Source organism: Diplotaxodon limnothrissa, linkage group LG1 (assembly GCF_057381915.1).
Source record: "Diplotaxodon limnothrissa isolate DT_005_m linkage group LG1, D_limnothrissa_male_GT1.1, whole genome shotgun sequence".
NCBI classification, from domain to species: Eukaryota; Metazoa; Chordata; class Actinopteri; order Cichliformes; family Cichlidae; genus Diplotaxodon; species Diplotaxodon limnothrissa.
In genome coordinates, this window is record NC_140596.1 from 4,755,167 (window position 1) to 4,776,989 (window position 21,823).

Sequence of the window (21,823 nt, forward strand, 5' to 3'; positions counted from 1 at the left end):
AATTATATAATGAAACTTGTATGTTTTGGATACTTACTAAAACAATATATGAAAGTAATGAGAAAGTGGCCACTTTCATGAGTAATCACATATAAGTTTTTACTATTTCTTTTCCATATGGGGTGGGAAGATAATGATGTAGTAATAATATTCTAACATGAAGAGTTGCTTTTGAAGAATAAAAAAAGTTTTACTTTTGAGACTTTGCATTGCATTTTGCTTATATATGTTTCTGTGCATGCGTGTGTTTAAATTGATACCAATAATGTTCAATATGAATTAAAAATAAACAAATATTCTGATAACAGAAAAGTGTCTTTGTTGTAAATTCACTACAGACTTTTTCATTTCATATGCTTTGATGTCCTTTAGCTCTACATTTTTCAAGTTAAAACCATACAGACACACACACATACGTTTTCATATCTTAGTGAGGACATCTCATTGACATAATGCTTTCGCTGGCTGTTTACCTTAACCCTTGCCATCAAAAATGAATGCCTAATCTGAATCCTAACCCTCAGCCTAAACCTAACCTAATTGTAACCTTGATACTAAAACTGCATTTTGAGCCTGAAAAATGCCTTCAAACTCGTGCAGACGGCATTTTGTCCTCATAAGTGACTGTTAGGCCCCACAAGTATAGTAGCATGACATTTTTCTGTCCTCACAAAGATATCTAAACATGTACACACACACACACCAATTCCATTCTCTCCTCCATTGGTACTCTGCATCCCCCAATCCCTTTTTCACCCCCGCTTCACCCCGTCCTTCATCATCAACACCCTCTCCTCCTCATGCAGCCATCTAATCCATCTATCCAACACACAGACACACACAAATGCGCACACACACATATAGAGAAGACTTGACAGCCACTGGCATCAGGCAGCATCAAAGGGTCTGACTAGAACAGCCAAGATCGTTAACACAATTCAAAGCTGAAACGGTGTCTTAATGGATGCTACTCCCCCATCCTCCTAGCACTTCTTAAGACTCGATGATTCCTCTATCACACACCCCCAGCACATATTACATTATACTTGATCCAGGTTAACCTATAACCCTGTTAAATGCTTGCAAATTGTGCGTGCCGGGGGTTGGCGGGTGTATTTATATCAGCATGAGGTCAAAAATGTCTTTACAGGAACAGTGAAATATGAGAAATCTGCCAGTGTAAAATAGAAACTCGAGGAAATGGAGGGGATAATGAAAAAATGAAAGTGAAGGAAAGAAGGAGGAAGTGGATGTTTTTGTGTGTTTCTGGGGGGTGGGGTATCCTGTCGTGATGTCAGCCTGGCACAGACAGTAAGGCCTGTATACTCTTTGATCTGGCCTGTTTGATGTGGCTTAATTTGGTCTGAAATCACAGTACCATTTCCCCTTGGTACTGAAAGCTACTCCCTCTACCCTCTACACACGCACGCACGCACACACACACACACACACACACACACACACACACACACACACACACACACACACACACACACACAGTAACCCTGCACCCTCCCTTTGCAGGAGCTTAAATAGTGTGGCTGGAAGATAAACCAAAGCGATGCCCTCCTCCTCGCACACACACTCATACATACACACGAGGGGAATCCTTCACTTTATTAGCATATTTGTGCAATTTCAATCCAATAAAAATTTGGTGGTAAGTTACTGTATGAAGACTGAGTAAGGATGCGTGTGATTGCTTTCAGCTTCTTAAAATGCAGGACACACACTGTATGCTGCTGTGAGGTATGAGGTATGATCAGTAGCTTCCAGATTAAATGAAGACTGTCTCTGTGGGATAGTGGCACTGAATATTCAGATGGCAGCATGGAGGCTTTGGGTTTGGTCTCGAGGCCATTCTGTGTGGCATTTACATGTTTTCAGCATTCCTGTGTTGGTTCTCTTTGGGTACTCCAGCTTCTTCCCGCAATCCAAAGACATGCATGCTGTTTTAATTGTTGATTCTAATTTTGCTATGGATTTAAGGTGCATGGAATTAAATGCTATACAAATATATGGCTAAACATGAATCGTAGTCTAAATTGCTTTTTTATACAGTGTGTGAATGTGTGTGTGAATGGGTGGATGACAGGTTGTGTAAAGCGCTTTGGGGTCCTTAGGGACTAGAAAAGCGCTATACAAATACAGGCCATTTACCATTTTTTTATACAAGTACCAGTCCATTTCTATTGGGTGTTCCTGTAAAGTAAACACAAGTTCCTTTTAATATTATATTTGCATACCATAAAATTTTACATTATTTATAATGTGTTCAACGGACCTTACTGGCCGTTTGAACATTTGTAAACCAAAAGAAAGAAAAAAAATAGTAATAATAACTGGGAAAAGAGTCGGACTAGCACTGATCATTTTTCCACTGATTTAAAATTCAACTGTTTCATTTGTATTAATTTCCACAAAATATAGCTTGTGCTAGCATCAAACAGCATGGATAGTAAATCTCTTTCTCAGAACAAAAGATCAAAGAAACTGCCACAGAGATTTCATCTTTTATTTTAAAAAAATTAAGAAAAGATTGTTATTTCAAGGTGTAGAGCTTTATATTTGCTGGTTTGTTCTGGGATGTGTCTGCCCTTCCATGTGAAACGTGGGGAGAGCGGGACCCAGACTTTCAGGACCGAGCCAGAAGGCATCAGTGACAAAAGATATGACATTGATTAAGTCAGACACAACAGGCTAAACAGCTAGTCTAGCTAAATAACAAATAAAAACGATTGAATTCATAGAAAGGTATCAGGTGAGCCAACAGCTAAAGTAATTTGACACTGGATTTACTGGATACTCAAAAATAGCATCAAGATTTTGCATAATAGGCATCTTTCTTGAAAAAAAGCACACAAAACCATCCATCCATTCGCTTCCGCTTATCCTTTTCAGGGTCAGCCTAACCCAGCTGTCATAGGGCGAGAGGTGGGGTACACCCTGGACAGGTCGCCAGTCTGTGGCAGGGCCAACACACAGGGACAGAAAGCCATTCACACCTAGTGGCAATTTGGATTATCCAATTAACCCACAAGCTGCATGTCTTTGGACAGCGGGAGGAATGCTGTCCAAAGACAGCCGGAGTACCCGGAGGAACCCACACAAACTCCACACAGAAAGACCCCTGATGGTGGAATTGAACTCAGGACCTTTTTGCTGTGCGGCAACAGTGCCAACCACCGTGCCACCGTGCTGCCTGCACACACACAAAACCAGTGATTACACAATTGGTACTTTTCTTTAGTTGACACTTAAAACCAAACCTTAAAATTCCCTGGGCCTGCACAGCTTCTTGCTCCCTAAATATGTCGTTGCGTGTATGTTTGTCTCAACCAGAGAGCTAAAAGACCGCGACCATAACCACTGCTCTCAGATGATTGTGGGACTTGGAACATCACTGTGGCCGAGGGGCAAATACATCAGAGTGTGGGAGACACAGACAGTGGGAGACAGTGAGTGTGCGAAAAAGCTCTGGGATTGTATACTGTTACATCACCACTTCCTGTGTCACAAAAACATCAACAGGGCATGCACGATTACCTCTTGCTCACATACACAGACACAACAGCCATCCATTTATTGTAAACATAGCACCACTAAACTTTATCCCAGCCGTCTTCCTCTCATGTTAGTCAGTTGTTTAAAAATGGGTCAAATTCTAAAGACATTGGATCGGCCATGTATCAGCTGAGCGTGTGCATAATCATGTAATTAGAATGGTTTTGTGTTCCTTTTATAGAATATCATAACAGAAATTTCAAGCTCCACTTCACCTCGACACTTTGTCTTTCTCTCTTCCTTTATAGCCTCCCTTCCTTCCTTTTTCCTTTATTGCTTCTTTTTTTGTGGATGTAGCAAAACCGAATGTGGTTAGACTGCTGAGCTGCTACCTGGATTTCATGTTCTATCGAGAGTGGACTTGCACTCTAAGCAAAACCATTCATTATAATAGAAACCCTTTGAAAATAGCTTAGTGATAACTAACTAATCACTGTCATACAACAGTTTCTGCATCTGTCTGTTTTGCTCATGAAGCTAAACAATCAGTTGTTTTTGGACTTACAGAACAGGATGATGAATGTGACCGCAAAATGTTGAAGCCAAATCACAAAAGTGTAGCTTTCTTTAAATTAATGGTGATTAACGTTCAAAGAACAACTGCATGTTTTTTTAATTGATTGGTTTTATTTTCTTTCCTTTTTCTCCATCCTTAGCAGTTTTGAATAACAAGGTTCATCTGCTTTGAGTTAATTAGTGGTGACAATTAATTAATTAGCGGTATCCCTGTTTCCATGTTATACTGATTGTCATGGAACATCTAGTAGTTATCAGAAAGCACTGTTAGTGGTGGACAGGGTAAGCAGTTGTTTTGGGTGTTTTTCCTTTGTTAAAAAAATCCTTTTTACAGTAAATGTGTGTTGCGAAAGCATATATATAAGTATCCAGTCTGAGCTTCAAAAGTGTATGTTCTTAATACAATACAAATTACAAGAAGTTGGGACACTGTGTAAAATGTAAAAACAAGTTTGCAAACCTCATAAACCAACATTTTATTCACAATAGAACACAGAAAACAAATGTTTTCAGTGTTTCCCAAAAGTGCGTACATGGCCATGTTTACCACAGCATAGCATTCTTTCTTCTTTTAACAACAGTCTGTAGAAATTTGAGTACTGAAGGGACCAGTTGCTGAAGTTTTGGGACAGGAAAGTTGTCCGGTTCTTGTCACATAAAGGGTTGTAGCTGCTCAACAGTCCAAACAAACAACAAAACTAATTTAGGATCATCTGTCAACTTAACCTGCTTAATTTGGACTGCTCAGGAAAGCCAGTGCACCTAGAAAATATCCACGCAGGCATAGGTAGAACATGAAAACACAAAAAAGAAAAGCCTTAGTGCATTGATACTATGAAGTGAAATACTTTTAATTAGCCTGTCCATGGTGAAACCCACTTTTTAACTAGAGCCTAGCCAAGCTGATAGGGCAAGATTCATGGCCGTCGATTGGATTAGTGGAGGAAAATGGATGGAGAGATAATGCCAGTTCTCCTGATCTTTGCAAGGACTCATCACTTTTTGAGTTTCTAAACACAGAGTAAATTGCTGAAATTGAAACAGTGAGTTAGAAGTCAACGTCTGGGGTCATGATCCGAATTTCCCGTCCTTACACGCAGTGCATTCCAGTTCAAATGCATTCTGGCTACTGGAAATACTCAGTTTGGCGACAGTGCTGCCTGGATAGAGCATGCAGGGAGTCAGCTACACTGCACTTACTCATAGTGAAATCACCAAGCATAAAAACTGTTTAATCTTCAATGCAATTAAAGTAGACATTTGCCTTCTTGGACATTTTAAGTTCAGGGCTGTAGAGTTTGAGCTTTATTTTTTATCATCAATCTGATGATTCCTCCATTGACTTCTTTTTCTTTGCATGCTGGAAAATCACTCAAAAAAAATCCAAGTTAAGTAGGATTTAGACCGTGGTGTCATCTACAGACAAGTTCTAAAAAATGCACGAGACTGACAAGACTTTGCATGAGTCTATACGTTAAATAACTAAAATATCAAAATGGTGAGCTGTATTTATTTAAAAAACAAACAAACAAACAGAATAATATCATCCTTGTGGACAACTGTGGGCACTACACACAAATGCTACTACTTTTTATTCCACTTGGAGAATGTATATCTTCAGAGAGCCTTATGAACACTCTCTGATGACAATATTTATGTTACTTGGACTCTAGTGGACCCTTGTATGCTTGGGGATGTTGAAAGTACAACTCCTGCTGCAGAAAAAGACATTTGTGGCCAGCTACAGAAGTTCCTACAAAACAAACATATTGGTAATTCAGTATGATCAGGATACATTAAGAAGGCCATTTGGTTTGAATTTCATTAATGTTGACAAGAACAATAAGTGACATGAACCCATAGAATGATTATATGATTCTCAGGTGTAAATTTGATGGATACAGTTTCCTGTTTATTTTTTTTTAGCTGAATTAAAACTTACTTTTTGATAGTTGTGCAAATATCAAAAGGTAGACAAACTGTGCTTTAATCTTTCAGCAATATATATTTTTCTTTTCACTCTTTTTTTTCTAGTAATCCTTCATTTAATCCAGTTCTGATTCTAGACTCTGGGGTACTATCAACAGTCCTCTGGCCTAGTTCTCATAGCACCAGTCCATCCAGTCTGCCCAGCATTCTATTGAGAGCTCCACTCCACCACTCCACTATAGTGGACGGGAAGCTTACTGTCTCCTCTCATTCTTTTGTTCCCTTTGTCTCCCCCACAGCAAGACAAAAAAACAGAGGAAATCCAGCAAGAGAGACGGAGGGAGAAAGGGAACGGGTGGAGGCAGGCAGAGAGGGATGTAAGGATTAGCATGAGTTTTTTTTTTTTTTTGGTCGTATCACTGAGCCAGTTCACACTTTAAAAGAGAAATGCAAGAATCAAACAATAGAAGCTAATTTCACAGTGCTCCATATGCATAATCATCTGCTTTCATAACGAGGATCAAACTCACTATTATCAAGGTTGGGGATGGATGTATAACCCACAGAAAGAGTGTTATATATCATATCTCTTCCAGAAAGAATGGTGATGTGTTTAGTCTCCTTTTAGTCAACAGTACCAGTGCATTAACTGGGATTTAGTTACATAGGTAAAGCTTCACGTTCCTGCTCAGTGTGGCTAGATAGAGTTTAGTGGCCAGTGAATTCAATTATGTTACATTACAGTCTTTTCCAAATTGGGCCTTTCTAATATATTAATTTTACCAGCAAATTAGACCTTGTATATTCCTGTAAAACTACAATATTTTCCTGTTTCATTATTTTAACTCACAGAGATTTGGTTTATTGTATCATCAATAAAATATCAGTCACTCTTTGAATTTGATGGTGCCTGACTTTGCTTTTTAGAATTTAAATTTTCATGTTGAGAAGATTACTCCTCTGGTTATGATGATGTCCCGCTCAGTCTAGACTGCACCTGAGTACAAAGTGGCTCAGAATTAGCTGCCAAGTCTGAAGTTTGGGAATGAAGCTGGAGAGTAACAAAAGTACTGAGACAATAGAATCAATTAAATGGTTGATCTACCGTCACCTAAGACCACGAGGTGTGGGCACTGACTAAAAGAATAAGATACCAGACATCATGACAAAGCTTTCTCCAAACAATTGTTAGAGGAAATACTCAGTGACGAGAAGTAAGTAGACTCCAGAGTAGAGCTGCTGCTAGGGTTTTCTCAGATACCAATGAGCGCTAAAAACAATCAGATTACGTACTCATTTGCAACAGTATCAATATCCTTCAGTCAACACACAACTTCACGCCACACCACTGCAGACAGACACAACCGCTAGTTGATGTTCAAAATGCTGAACAGTCTTTATAAGGAATTTCAAGGGTTCAGTCAAGTAAAGTAAAAAGTAAAGTAAATTAATGGCTGCCTAAATGAATAAATACTTAGCGTAAATCAATGGTTGCTTTTGTGCAACCATTTTATTATTTTATTTTTTTATTTTTATTTAAATGTTGCGTTAAATTACTGGTTAGTTTGTATGGGACATAACAAAGTTAGCTTGTTGTGAATTGAATGTGAATTTATTTTATTTTTATTCGTGCACAGTGGCTGCGGTTCCTTATGGCCAGTCTGGGTTTACATCAGTGAAGTAAACTCATTTAGATTTAAGATGATGATGCTTAGATTAATTCACTCAACGTATCAACAGTACTGTCTAGTATAAAGACCTCATACTGTTAGTGTACGAAATGGAAATCAGCCATGATGGCTCGTGAAACTGTTGACATCTTGTTGAATTCACTAGACTGCAGTCTTGGGGTTCTTCCACATGCCAGATTCCACTTTAACCCCTGACTGTACTCATTTTACTGTTCATGTGTGGAGGCCTTCACAGCTGCACATCCATTAGAATTAGAATTAAGATTGGAATCATATTTTTATTCTTGTGTACTAATATTATTTTATTAATATAGTAATATAGTACAAGGTTCAGTTACCTTTGCATGGTGGAATGGTGGAATTTTCCTTCAACAAGCTACTTTCTTACTCTTTCTTACTTTCTTACTCGACTGAAAAAAACATACTTACTACTTAGTACTTAAAGTATTTTTTAACACAAGTATCTGTACTTCTATTTAAGTACAGAATGTCTGTACTTTTTCCACCTCTGCCTATGAAGTGCATTTGCACTGGACATATGCATTTTGTGGTTTCAGTTAGAGAAGCTAGTAGTTGAACTAAAAATCGATAAACTAAACAGGGGAAAATGTCACGTATGTAATATCAGTTTTAAACATTCTGAATAAACCGGTACTACGCACATCCTCCACCACATCACCTGGCAGTTGGTTTTGGAGAAAAAAGAATCAGCGCAGCAATGATGAAGCTGCCTCACTGCATAATTGATGAAGTGCAGCAGCTAATTCCAATCTAAACACAGTGATGAAGGAAAGAGGAAACCATCTGTGTGTTGTTGTGTCACTCTGCTGTTAGGCCAGAGATCACAGACTCCCTACGAGTGAAACATCTGGGATGTCTGCATCATACACTGCACTGATGAATGTCATGTAATATGCCAAACAGGGGTAGATATGAACATACACACATAATCAATCAAGTGTATCATAATAGGAATGAAAGCCGAGAATCAAAGAATATTAGCATTATTACAATAGGATACAGCTAAAAATATTTAACCGGTGCTTTAGCAGGATCATGACATTACACTATTTCAGGACCGTTACATGGTATTATTTGTGACTACAGATAAATCTTTTTCCTTTAACTGACTAACATCCACCAAATCACTAGAAAGCCATCGCTGGTTCAGCATTGAGTGTCAGTTTAGCAATGTCCAACCCTCAGTACAGAATTTCCACCTACATGAAGCAACCCAACAGGAAACACAAAAAAATTAATTTCAAATTTAAGATATTATGCTAAATTTCTACACACGTGTCTCTTTATTATGGGACTGAGTAACATTGATATCATCATAATAAGTTGAGCAAGAGGTTTCCGTTTGGACGTCCAAATACCTGCCAGTGTTTTATGACCATACAGACACTTCCCTGGGGAATTTACATTAAAATGCATCAACTGTGCATTCGAAGAAGTATCACATCAATGACTGTTTTCAGTTGTGAGTGTCAAGTAATCAAGGTTTAGCCCTAGACAGCAGAGATGCTGCACTACACAAAAATACCACTATAGAAAACACTCAACTGACCTCATTTAGTAGTAAATCATTGTAACTGTGAGAAGTAAGAAAAGTTTAGCTGGTAAGATGCTGAAACCCAAAGTTTAGATTTACTAGTTGAGATTGTTGAGACTTGCCAATGTGCCCTTATCTGTGTTCAGTCTGTGTCAGTATCTATTGAAGTGTCATCAAGTGCTCTAACAATAATCTACAGAAGAAGATAGGGTTCAGTTCAGTTCAATTCCATTTATTTATATAGCCCAATATCACAACGAGAGCTTGCTTGAGGTGCTTTATATTGTAAGCTAGACGTTACAATAATATAGAGAAACACCGACAAATAGATGAGAGCCTATGAGCAAGGATTCTGGCAAACGTGGGAAGGAAAAACTCCCCTTTAACAGGAAGAAATCTCCAGCGGAACCAGGCTCAGTTGTGACTGGTTAGGGTGGGGATTGGAAATTTACGGTCAAATTGGAAATTTAGATTTGCACTAATTAACAAGTATAATAGCAAAAACTACTCCGAGCGTAGCAGCAATTGCACCAGCACCTATATGCTATATGCAAACATATACTTCAGATCATGATGTTGTCTGACTGCATTTATTTGATGTGTCACCTGTCCTATTTTCCATCTTGCTTGTTCAGAACATCTGCTGTTGGCACTTGTCAAGGACAGCAGCTCCATATTTTGAAAGGTGGTAATCTAAAAGTGAAGTGACGTTTTACATTGATGACACTGATTAATATATATTTCTGCTGCTAGTTATGGTAGCAACACTATAATGACTTAAAATGACAAAATCAGTTTTTTAAAAATAAAAATAACAGTATATACTAATCTATATGACATACAAAGTGGAGCTGGGGTGGTTGATGCAGTTAAGCAGAGGAGGTTATGGGAAAGAGTCCAGCAAGTCAGAACCACACGTCCATTAATTTGGGAAAAAGTCCAATCAAAGAAAGAGAAAATCATCAGCTAGCCAGTAAACAAGAAAACTGACTTATGATGTGGATTTCAGCCTTAATTTCCAGGCCAAGTAATGATTCACACACACTTTAAGCATAAATATTCAGTCCTGAATCATAAAAGGCACACAGAGATGCACACATTTTACACCCTGCACAGTGATAAAAGATGAGACTGAGGTGCATTATCATTCACTGGATGGCATGTTCACAAGGAGCCATCAATCATCCAAACTCGTGGCTTTTTTTCCCTTTTCCTTTACTGGGCTGAAGGTTATTATTTTCTGCACTGCTCCGCTCTTGTCAAAGGGTTGTCACTGGATGCTGAAGGTGTGCCCATCAGGCTTCTAAGACTAAGTGCAGCTGTTATCGTCACTCCCCTCATGTACAGAGATGAGAGGTGGAACTTGATTGTAATGCCTCATAATATTATGTATTACCACTGTATCACATGGCAGTATCAATGGTTAATTATATTAGTGGGCCATATTGCCACTGTGTGGAGATCAAAATAGAGCAAAATACAAAACTGCACTTAAACGTTCTTAAAAGTTAAGGACTGGCTGACCTTCACATATTAAAGAAATTATGACTTCAGTTTCCTTTTACTTAGTTGAGCTATTCTTGTTTTAATGCATTACTGTAATACTATTGCAGTTCAATATTGCTAATGCTATATATCAGCTGATGATACGAAACACAATAGATTCTACCAATTAACTGTTTTCAAGAAATACCACATATGTCTTGTTGTGAAAGGACCCTGAATTTAATAGTGGAGGAAGATGGATGGATGGATGGGTGGATGGAAAACCTACCTTGGAATATTATCCCAAGTGACAACCTCAGGCTAGCTAAGATGTGAATAGAGTGAAGCTGTGCAAAGCCAACCCCTTTTCATCCTACGGCATAGATAGCAGGGATGTCACCGGGACACACAGTTATGGTACCATTCGATAGCTGCCACACCTGCTAACATTAAATGCTTATGCTAAAGTCTTGGCACTGTATCAGCAGTAGCCTTGAAAAATATGATTTAACATTTTGATCTTCCACTATATCAATGTTTTAAAATGTATTTTCAATATAGGAGTTTATTTTTGTTTTGATGATCATTTTGTTTAGCTGTTGAGCTGGGTAATGAGCATCGTGTAATTCTTCAGGTATTTAGAGCCTTCGACCAGATTTCTGGTGTTGTGACATCCCACATACAAAGTCTGCATAAAGAGGTTTCAGATAGTGGCACGTGCTTGCAGGTTTGTCAGCAGGAGTTCCTGACTGATGTCCCTGATTCGTTTCTATCTTCCACTTGCTGGTTAAGTTTAGGCACTAAAAATGTTCAGGTTTAGAAAAAGATTGCAGTTGCCGTTAAAATCTATCCGTTCATAACAGTAACCCTTCATATTAAAAAATGATGAGAGCAACTGTGAGTGTGAAAGCCCCTGCTCACTAATGCCCTTCACACTAATGCTGGTATAAATCAAATGCTTGTCAAATACATGTGATTATGAAATGAAATGATGACATATAGAGCATGAAGAAAACTTTCTTTTTGAAATGAACAGGAGAATATTGATTTGCCATGTTCATCGTTATTCTCTGTGTCAGCCTCTGGCCTGTTCATAATGATCAGCGTGTTTTACAGTAAACAGCTGAGTTGTGATGAAAAGGATTTGACAGGCCTGACAAAGGGTTCACTGAGTGAAGCTGTCTTGGCGGGCTCCCAAGTAGCCTCCACGCCTCCCAAGACCAGTCCTCCCCATTCATCTCTACCGACTCTAATGAGCCTCGGGGCCCTAACGACCTCTGAGATTTTAACAAGCTCTAACGAGGGAGATGCTCCTTTGCGTGTCCTATTGGAATATTGGCATCTTATACATAAGTATATGATGGACTGTAAGTTTTTTTTTCTTGTTTTCATTCTTTGTTATTTTTAATGAAAGAAACACAAAGCCTCGCTCTCAACTTTTGCTTCTTCTTGCGACTTTAAAAATCTGATTCTCTCTAAAGTACATATTTTAGGAATATCAAAGTCAATACATTCTAAAACTGCAGCATTAGTAAGAGTACAGTCATTTCATTTTATTGGATATAGCAAAAAGTATATAGTAAATTCCTAGCCAACTCTTAAAAATTTAATAGATGCCCCTGAAAAGTTACTACAACTGATATTGCTGGTGCCTCTCAGCTTCAGTGTTGATGGAATTTGACAAATTCAAAGCAGTTGCTCTGAACACCATTAAGATTCAGTATTAAAGTCCAAAGTTATTAACTTTAGATGCAATTAGGATTGGAATTATGCTCTCTGTTTTTAAACAGTGCTCTTACTATTACTGTTATTAGCAGAAACCTGAACTGTGTCAGTTAGCAATAATAACCAATCTCAACTGCCAGATGAGGACAATGAAAGAAAAAAAAAAATCAAAATTTCCATTAATCAACCAAGTTTGTCATAAACTCTTCAAGTGAGGCATAATATTTCATCAAAAAGCAAGACTTACAGCCAAAAAGGTTCAGTGTAAACAAAGTTCCAACTGAAAACAGAAATCCAAAAACACAAGGAACAAACAGGAATCAATAAAGATAAACAGAGGGAGCCAGGGAATGAAAAGATGAAAAGAACAACATACAGCAGTAAAAAAGCAAACATGAACCTTGAAAAAAGGCAACATTACATGTACACAGAGGGCAGAAGGCAACCATGCAGGTGGTGGGGCAAACTAAGGTGTGGCAAACAACAGAAACAGTACGCAGGGAAAAGAGAAAATACTAAAGAGAGAGAGAAGAAAACATACTACTAATAATAACAATAATAATAATAATAATAATAATAATAATAATAATAATGATATTTTATTTGTATAGAACTTTTCAAAACCATTGTTATAAAATCATTCCAGAGGAAAAAAGAAAAGAAAATTTTAAATCAATGTGAAAATGTGAATAAGATACAATGTGATTTACATTTTTGTGAATAACTTAAATTGAACATAAAACTCATAAACACTGAGGGAAGTAAAACTATTATAAAAATAAAAATAAACACATGAACCATAACCAGAATTGCCAAACTGAAACTCAGCATAAGAATGTTAACATAATGAAAACAGGAATTAAACACTCAATATCACAGCAAAGTGAAGAACAGGAAGAACAGAAAAACTAGTATCACGACAAAGTATCTATTTGTATCTATTTGCCTTAATTCTGCTAAACTTACTCAGCTTGGATAGATTACAGAAATACAGCAATCCTTCTAATAAATCATTCGATTTGCATTTCATGTATTTCCATAAAGAAAGTAGATTTGCAAGTTATGTGAATTCACTTCTGGAGTATCCAGCAGTATCCCTCCAGAACTGACAACAAAAAAAAGGTTTAGCCTGTTTGTTCCAGGACAGAACTGCTAATTGTGCAAGTTAACAGACTTATTAGTGTTGCAGGTCTGTCATTAAGACATGGGATAACCCATATGTCATACTGATGCCCATTGTCAAAAGATCTGTGAGAAATTCACTGAAAGGCAATACAATCAAACATAACATCAAACATCTGCAGCATGAGCTAACATGCTGGTGCTGATGTCTGTGCTGCAAAAAGCTCATTGGTGTGAGTAGCAGAGGCTGCAAGGACATACACGAGCTACGTGGAGAAATCTGCCTGTCGATTTTCCTCCATCTTTGGGTTGAACCCGGGCCTCTGTTCTAAACAACAGGCCTTGCATTCGGAAGTGTCCTGGACCACATGGACACAAGCGCACCACAGACTGGACTAATGATTTGCTTCCACAGAGCATCTTCAGTTCTGTGGCATGGCCAAGGGTCATGGGGCATAATTGTCACCAGCTTTTAAAGGGATGGACAACAATGAACTGTCTCTGTGAGGCTACTGACCAGTTTACTTCCACTTCTGCTGGTTTGGTGGGGTTGTTGTTTTTCCTGCTCAACACGTTAATGAGGACTCAGGCAAGCACTATGTCCATTTAACACTCTCAATTCATCTGGTATTTTTAGGATTCTCTTTAAACAGAAAAAAACAGGACATAAACACTGATTGAGGCAGACTGTGACATACAACAAAGGTCCCCTGTTTGAATCAAACGAGGGTCTTTGTAGGCATATGGTGTCTTAACCACTTATCCTCTGATACAACCCAGCAGCAACATTTTAATGGCAGTAATAGCTCTTTCTCCTTTTTCAATTCCTTTGTGGAATTTAACTTGCCGTTCAGAGTCACTGTAAAGCCAGCATTTAGGATAAGTGAAGCTATAGGGCAGTCATTTACATGAAAGCACTGCTGCCACACATGCAAGTGGATCATAAATAACTTGCATCATAACTTTGTATTTTTGATGTGCATCCCATAATGCCAACAACGTCGTCGCAGGCAATACATGAAGACTCAACTGCATTTTTGCATTTGCAAATATTCAGTGTGCTATGCTTGCTAAGATTATTAGAACATTATTATTAGCTGAAGAAACACTTGTTTGAAACATCACATAAATGTGTTACATAGATGACTCTTGGAATAAATGCCCGGATTGCCAGCAAGGTCTTTCCAGCAGTGGGGGAAAGGAAAAAAAAACTATTTAATGAAACCAATTTTAACTGGGGAAAAAAAATCACAAAAGCACAACACAGGATTTTTAAAGTCTGATAAAAAGGAGAAAAAATGTTAAGAACTGAACATGCACGACACAGCGCAGTATCCAGATACCAGAAATACAGCAAGTTTGACAATAAAATTATATTCTCCTTTACTCTATCCTCCCGCCACTGTCAAGAAAACATTATCCACTGGCTGATTTAATCAGATGACCATGAACATGACGTCTTCATCTCATCAGATTGACCCTCTGTAACCTGTGTGAACAATTCACTTGAAAATGGCGAGACATGGCCCTCAAGGGATATACATTTGCTGACAACTACACAATGCCCTTAAACACACACACACACACACACACACACACACACACACACACACACACAGAGAGATATGCACAGAATTAGCTGTATGAGTATATGGGAACGTTTCCCATGTATATTTTTTGTACACAGTAATAAGAACATTATTACTTTGTGGCTGTTTTATTATTATGAGCTACTTTGCAACTCCCACTGTGCACCATTATTAATTTACAGTTATCCTCAATAATTCTACATCAGATCAAAGGCAGCTTACATATACGATGCACATACAGATTGCACATGTGCACATGCATGAGGGGTGACTGACTGCCTCGGGTGGAGAACCTGCTGAGTACTGGAAGAGGAAGGGCGAAGCAAGAGGAGAAAGAGGAAGATGATGGAAATGAGGAAGAAGAAGTGCTTTCTAAACTGCGTGAATCCACTCTGCTGACGCTGGCAAACAGTGAACGCTGGGGTTGAATCTTGCAAACCGAAAACCATCAATGACACCTAAGGGCACTGGCTTATAGATCCACTTGCAGAAAACAAAATTATACAAAAAACGTGAACTGGCAGGACACAGCATCTTGAGAGAGTGCACAAACTTTGGGGAGAAGCCCTGACCAAACATTCTCTCATCTGATGTACTAACCTTGAAACCTTGTGAGGCAGTATAGTATACTGATCAACCCTGATATCACACGTAAATCCAGATGTCCAAGTGTTTTAGATTTGTAGATATAAATAAGTTATCAACTCATTTTTTATCAACTCAACAGAAATCTCAATAGCTAAATATCCCATAAATACATAAAAATATATCTAGGAGCTTGACATTTACCACCTCAGTGTTTCTTAAACATAAGCACTAACTTTTGTTTCAGTTTTTATTTTTCATTCATGCAAAACAACAATGACACTTGTAGTTGATATACTGATGCACAAACTCCTAATTCACATTTTGAGGTTTCAGTCTCTGTTCACAGCTACCCGTGGTCCATTCCTGAGCCTGTTGTTTTTCTACCAGCTGGCTTACTGGCAAGGTCGCTGTCATAACATTCAGCCTCAGATTCCCTTGTCTGTCTTGGACTGTAGCTGGCAGTGATAATCCTTGTTCTGCTCAGGAGATTTGCTGAGAGCCACTCAGAAATCCTCTACCTGCTCTAGGTTGCTCCAAGCTCACTGAGCCCAAAGAGCAGAGCAAGGACTACCATGTGTCATGTGCAGTTGGAATCCATTAGTGGGATAATATATATAAGGTGTTTCAGATCAATTTAAAGCCAACAAGGAAACCAATAAAAAATAATAACCAATAAAATAGAATGAAATGTTACCCTAATACCAGTTTAAAAAGATGAGTCTTAAGCTGCTTTTTGAATGAGTCCATTGAGATCACAGATCATAGACGGGAGAGAAGTGAATTCTAGAGTGATTGCAAATGTCACCTTCAGTTTTTTGTCTAAATTTGGGGATGGATAACGATCCCTGATCAGAAGACCTGAAAGGCCTGCTGGTGACATATGGCTGCAAATGTTTGTTAATATAATGCTTAACTGTGCAGAGACCTAATGTGAACATTCGAAGTCTGATAGGGAGCCAGTGCAGTAAAATCAGCCAACCCAGTATCACAGCAAAAGACCTGCTGTTCCATTGTGTAGTTGCCATGGTTTGCCTCTTCTAGGCATGAAATGCATTGATCAGCAAGCGTGTGACATGACCATTTTTGGACGATCTGGTGCAGACCATTACCTGTAGCTGTAGGCGATCCATGGAGCACAGTGTCAGGTTTAAACCACCACGACACCAACAGTAAAAACACTGACCTCGCTGGGAGTTTCTAAACAATGAGTGACATCAGGGTGGGTGTGCACATCGTTCATATACAGTTTATGTATGCAATTTACAGTTACTTTCACTTCATCTTCTAATTGTTTTCATAATTCATGAGTAGTTGTGAGAATACTTGAATGATGAATTTAGTCTTAGTCTTCTTCTAAATTAAAAGATAAGGATCTAAAAATCAAACAGACTGCTATGTCAGTATGGCTTCTAATTTGCACTACATTTGCATTTTAATTAACACCATTTATAGAAGCCTGGAGTTGTACAGCTTTGTAACATTTTAGAATACTATGGATGAAAGGGTAGACTACATCGAATTTATACAAATCCTTTGGATCAAAGTGCACATGTTCATGGATGCAGATGGGATGGTGAATATTCTTAAATATTTGACAGTGTGTGTACAGGAATCAGCACATTTTTCTTTTAAATGTGCTGTATTTCATTTTAAAGAATATGATGTCTAAAACATAACGATCAGTTTTATTGTAGCTCACAAATGACTGTACATTATTATATAATTATGTATCCAAGTCTTTTACTAATTCAAATCTAATCTAAATATGAATCGTGGATGTTTGTGGTACTATGCACAAATCATGTACTGGCATTTTAAAAATGCTTCCTCAGAAGTGTGTATTTTGTCGCACAAGTCATGCATCAATTTAATCACCAAAGCTGTCAAAACCAGCTTGTTTCCAAGAAAAACTATTAATTTGTTACATTTGACAAACGGCTTCTTTCTTGGTGAGCTATGAACACTGATTAAAGACAGAGTTTCCTGTAGAATCAAAAAGAGTTTGAGGGCTGATGACTCAATGATTCTTATCCCTTCACTAATGTTCATTCAATGCCTGGTTGAGGAATTCATACAAACTATATCAGGTCAGGAGTGCTTTAGCCCAATTTCTAGTGACCCACATTTTTCTGAATTAGGCGGTTAACATCCACGGGAGATGCATTAGAAAATAAATGAATAATAAATGAAACACTGATGCACTGAGAAGCCTATTCTTTGAGCAATGATTAACCCATCTCAATGTGTACTGTACACATATGTTTGAGCATGAGCTCTTAAGAGAAAAAAATGACAAATCCTTGGTAAAGACACATGAAAATACTGATTTATGATCACCACTGAATATGTATCCAATTACAACACTCTAAGTAGACATTCCTCAACCATTACCAACGTATAAATACATACTGTTGCTACTGCTAACTTCTAATCATACGTCACACAAAGCTAAATATTTTCATTACTGCCATGTGTAAATTTCAGTCACTGGATCTACAATCACTGTAAACAGATCTCTGCACATGCTTATTGCTGAGTGTAAATACGAGACATGATTTATGGTGGTACTCTCGCTGTAGTCTGCTCTTAGTCTGAGTCATATTGACCAGTCTCCATGTTAAAAGCAAAATAAAAAAAGAGGATTGCATTTGCTGCAAGTGCAACTGCAATATGAATTTCACTTTTAAAAAGTGATATCTAGGTATTCTAGTCCCTTCTCAATCTTCTTGGCATCAATCACTTTTAGATGTGCACACTACAAACAGAAAATTCTACTCTTTCTGCTGCTTTATCATTAAACACTATTAATAGTAAATCACAGGAATGCTCCTTTTTTATTGTCCATAATGTTCTAGTCACTATTGACTGGATTTTGCCAGTCATGTCATTTCTCCATGCACCTGTATTATTTGAATTACATTAAATAGAACTGATCCATTGGAAGTACTCTCTGATCGTGGGTTGATATTGATATCCGGGATCATATCCCCTTCTGTCACTTCGACATGTCTCACCCACAACAGAAAGTCAATAATTTATGCTTACAACACAATGAATGTGCTGCATTGGCTGTGACCTCTAGCATGTGAAGCCATACAGATAGCAATGAAATGTGCAACAGAAAAACCTTTACGTATTTTACATTCACGCATGTAAACTGGTTTTTAGTGGAACATACAGAGAAGGGTGCGTGTCATTAGGTGACAGGCAGACAGAAAAGCATGCAGAGCTGCATGGGCGTCTGACAAGCAGGCATACACCCGAGACTGCATCTCCAACCATTTCATCCAAAGCATCTTACAGCAGCACCGGTGCACATTCAGCTTGGGTGGGTACCGAACCACTCCACGGTTGCTGCAGAATCACTGACTGACAGGCAGGCCGCGGTATGGGCAGACAGACACGCGGACAGAGGGGGTAGGTATCTGCGCGGCTTCTCGTGCTTTTGTGTTTTCTCGCTGGATCAGCCTGACAGAAAATCAATGACGCTGCACTCTCACGGAGACGCAGAGTAACCAGAAAAGCAAGGACGACGGAGGCTTAACATGCAACAGTCGAGCGCGCACCTATTCTTACACAGTCGCTGCAGGTCTTAGGTTGAGGACAGCCTGGTGAAGATTCAGGCGTGTGCATGTGAGGGAATGTGTCAGTCACGACAGGGGTACACATCTGATTATATTTGCCAATTATACATGCCACTCCACGGAGCCGTTGAGATGAATGGAGTCCCAGGCTAATATGGGCACTTCCACAGGGCTTTGATATAAGACCCAGCTGGTCTTCACATTTAGCACAAATTGATTGCAAAATTATCCATATGCATAAACCTGATCAGACTGAGAGAAAACAGCGGTGATCGTGCCTGGTTGTTGTGGTTGGACTGAGATTTGAGGATTGCATTAAAAAAAATAAAATAAATGAAAATAAAATAAAAGAATGGATTGACGTTTGCATGCGCAGCCAATATTCCGGGCGTGAGGAAGGCGGTGGGGGTCGGATCGCACCAATAACCCACCGGGCCGCCGCATCACTGTCAGTAAAAGGCTGCCATCATCCATTCATTCACCTCATTGTTAAATAGAAGACAAATCAGCATTAGCTTTCAAGGAGAGGCGTGTGTTCAGGTATTTTAACCGTGTAGCCCATCTGAGAGCACCAGCTGGGAATAGGCTGCAGGACACCGCTATTTTCAGAGAGGGAGCACATGTGTTTAACCGTGGCAACAAATTCTTATAAATAAACTTTCATTTACCTTCATGTCGTTGACAATCGCCTGGAACAGACCACCGAGGGCCCCGCATTCCTTCTCCACCGTCTCCATGTTTGCCAAATCCACCATTCGCCGGAATTTTTAGAAGCGCGCACCAATTGCGCGCTACCAACACCCAGCAGGGAAAAATATACAAAAAAATTATTTCCACAAAATCACGACCGGTCTCTGAAAACCGGGAGACCGACAATAACGGGAGGGATGCAGGAAGAACGGGAGGAGGAGGAGGGGTGGGAAAAAAAGAACGATGCCGAAACAAACGGCTTCGTTGCGGTCTCTTCCAGGAGAAGGTAAGATTGGGTTTGAGAGAGGAAAGACACACAATCTCTCTCTCTCTCTCTCTCTCTTTCTCTCTCTCTCTTGCGCTCTCTCACTCCCTCCCACTCAGGCGGTGAGATGGTACCGGGGCGACCACGCTCATCTTGGCGCAGCCAGCGCAACGCGGGGACGCATGTGAACGCAGCGGAGAAGCACAGGGATGTGGTGTGTCAGAGCCTGTGTCTGTGCGTTCGTGCATGCATGTGCTCGTAGGTAAAATAACGACAGGCTGTGATTGGTGCACAGGCGGTGGGCTCAGCGGTGCAGGGAGAGCAGCCAGTAATACGATCCGTGCGAGCGAGTCACAAAAAGGGGAGGCTGGACAATCCTGGACGGTGTGTCACATGGCCGCACGCAGGCACATATACATGCATGTAGACACACACACACACACTACAGCATGGGGCTTACTGTCAGATAGAGTTAGATACTAGCAGAGTGTGTGTATGTGTGTAGGAATGCGTACTGACCACCTGATTTATGTTTAAACCACTAACCATTCAGTGACATGTATGAGTGGTTATTTTTGACATTGTGGCTATTTCTGAAATTCCACCTGCTACCCTCTTGTGACATGAGTTCACTGGTGTACCCAGGAGGCAAAACATCTTCAGGTCCAACACACTTCATTTTCCATACCAGTTACTCAGAGTAATAAATAAATACATAAATAAGTAATTAAAAATAAAAGTTGACACTGTTTTATTTTGATCCTTAAGAAGAAGCAGTTATTTAGATACCATGCCATGGTTTACAGTTTACGGTACAAAAATATCTTTATGGATAGGTTTCCCCTCTCATAACAGCTGTTTGGAAACTGTTAGAGGTTACAGTTCGTGGTGTGTCCTCTCTGTCTGGAAGGTGTGCTGGCACGGGCACATGTAGATGACTGGTAGAAAACACCTGTGATGATTCAAGTGACTAAACAGAACCTCTTGACTGAGGTTAAAGCTACCTGACTATGCTTATATCCTCACTAAACAACTGTTTCACTGACTGTACTGTTTCTGTTGAACATAAAAAATAACAGTTTAAAGACATGCAGCAAACTGGAAACAACTGGGAACTATGAATTTATATTTGGTATAATGCACATCATTGTGTGTTGCATACTTAAATAAATAAATAATATGTGTTTTATTTTGAAATAAACTGGTTTAATTGTTCTCATTTCCAGCTTCATAGTTTTATTTTTCTGTTTTCAGTTTTGCCTCCTTCCGTTAAGCTCAGTCTCAGTGCTCACACTCAGGGCTGTGTACCTAACATGACCATATTAGGGGTGTTCACTCTCATTGACATACAAATCCATGACTGTAAAAATAATAACTCTGAATGAGCATTTAGAGTAGTCTAAAGCTTGAGTCTGTAGCTCAAGGAGATTACTTGGACATACATATCATTATCTCATTATTTGAAACTTTGGTCTTTCTGTTTTTGGCCATATCACTATCCAAAAAAGAAAAAGAAAAAA

At 39.0% G+C, this 21,823-nt stretch overlaps 1 protein-coding gene across 1 annotated transcript in view; it reads right to left on the minus strand.

The window, feature by feature from the left end:
- LOC146639285 (protein MTSS 2-like) overlaps positions 1-20,103 on the minus strand; it is a 69,673-nt gene extending 49,570 nt beyond the window's left edge. The window contains exon 1 of the mRNA XM_085351494.1: positions 20,017-20,103. Within this exon, the coding sequence (XP_085207620.1) occupies positions 20,017-20,103 (87 nt within the window). The remainder of the gene's footprint in view (positions 1-20,016) is intronic.
- Between the last annotated feature and the right edge of the window lie 1,720 nt (positions 20,104-21,823).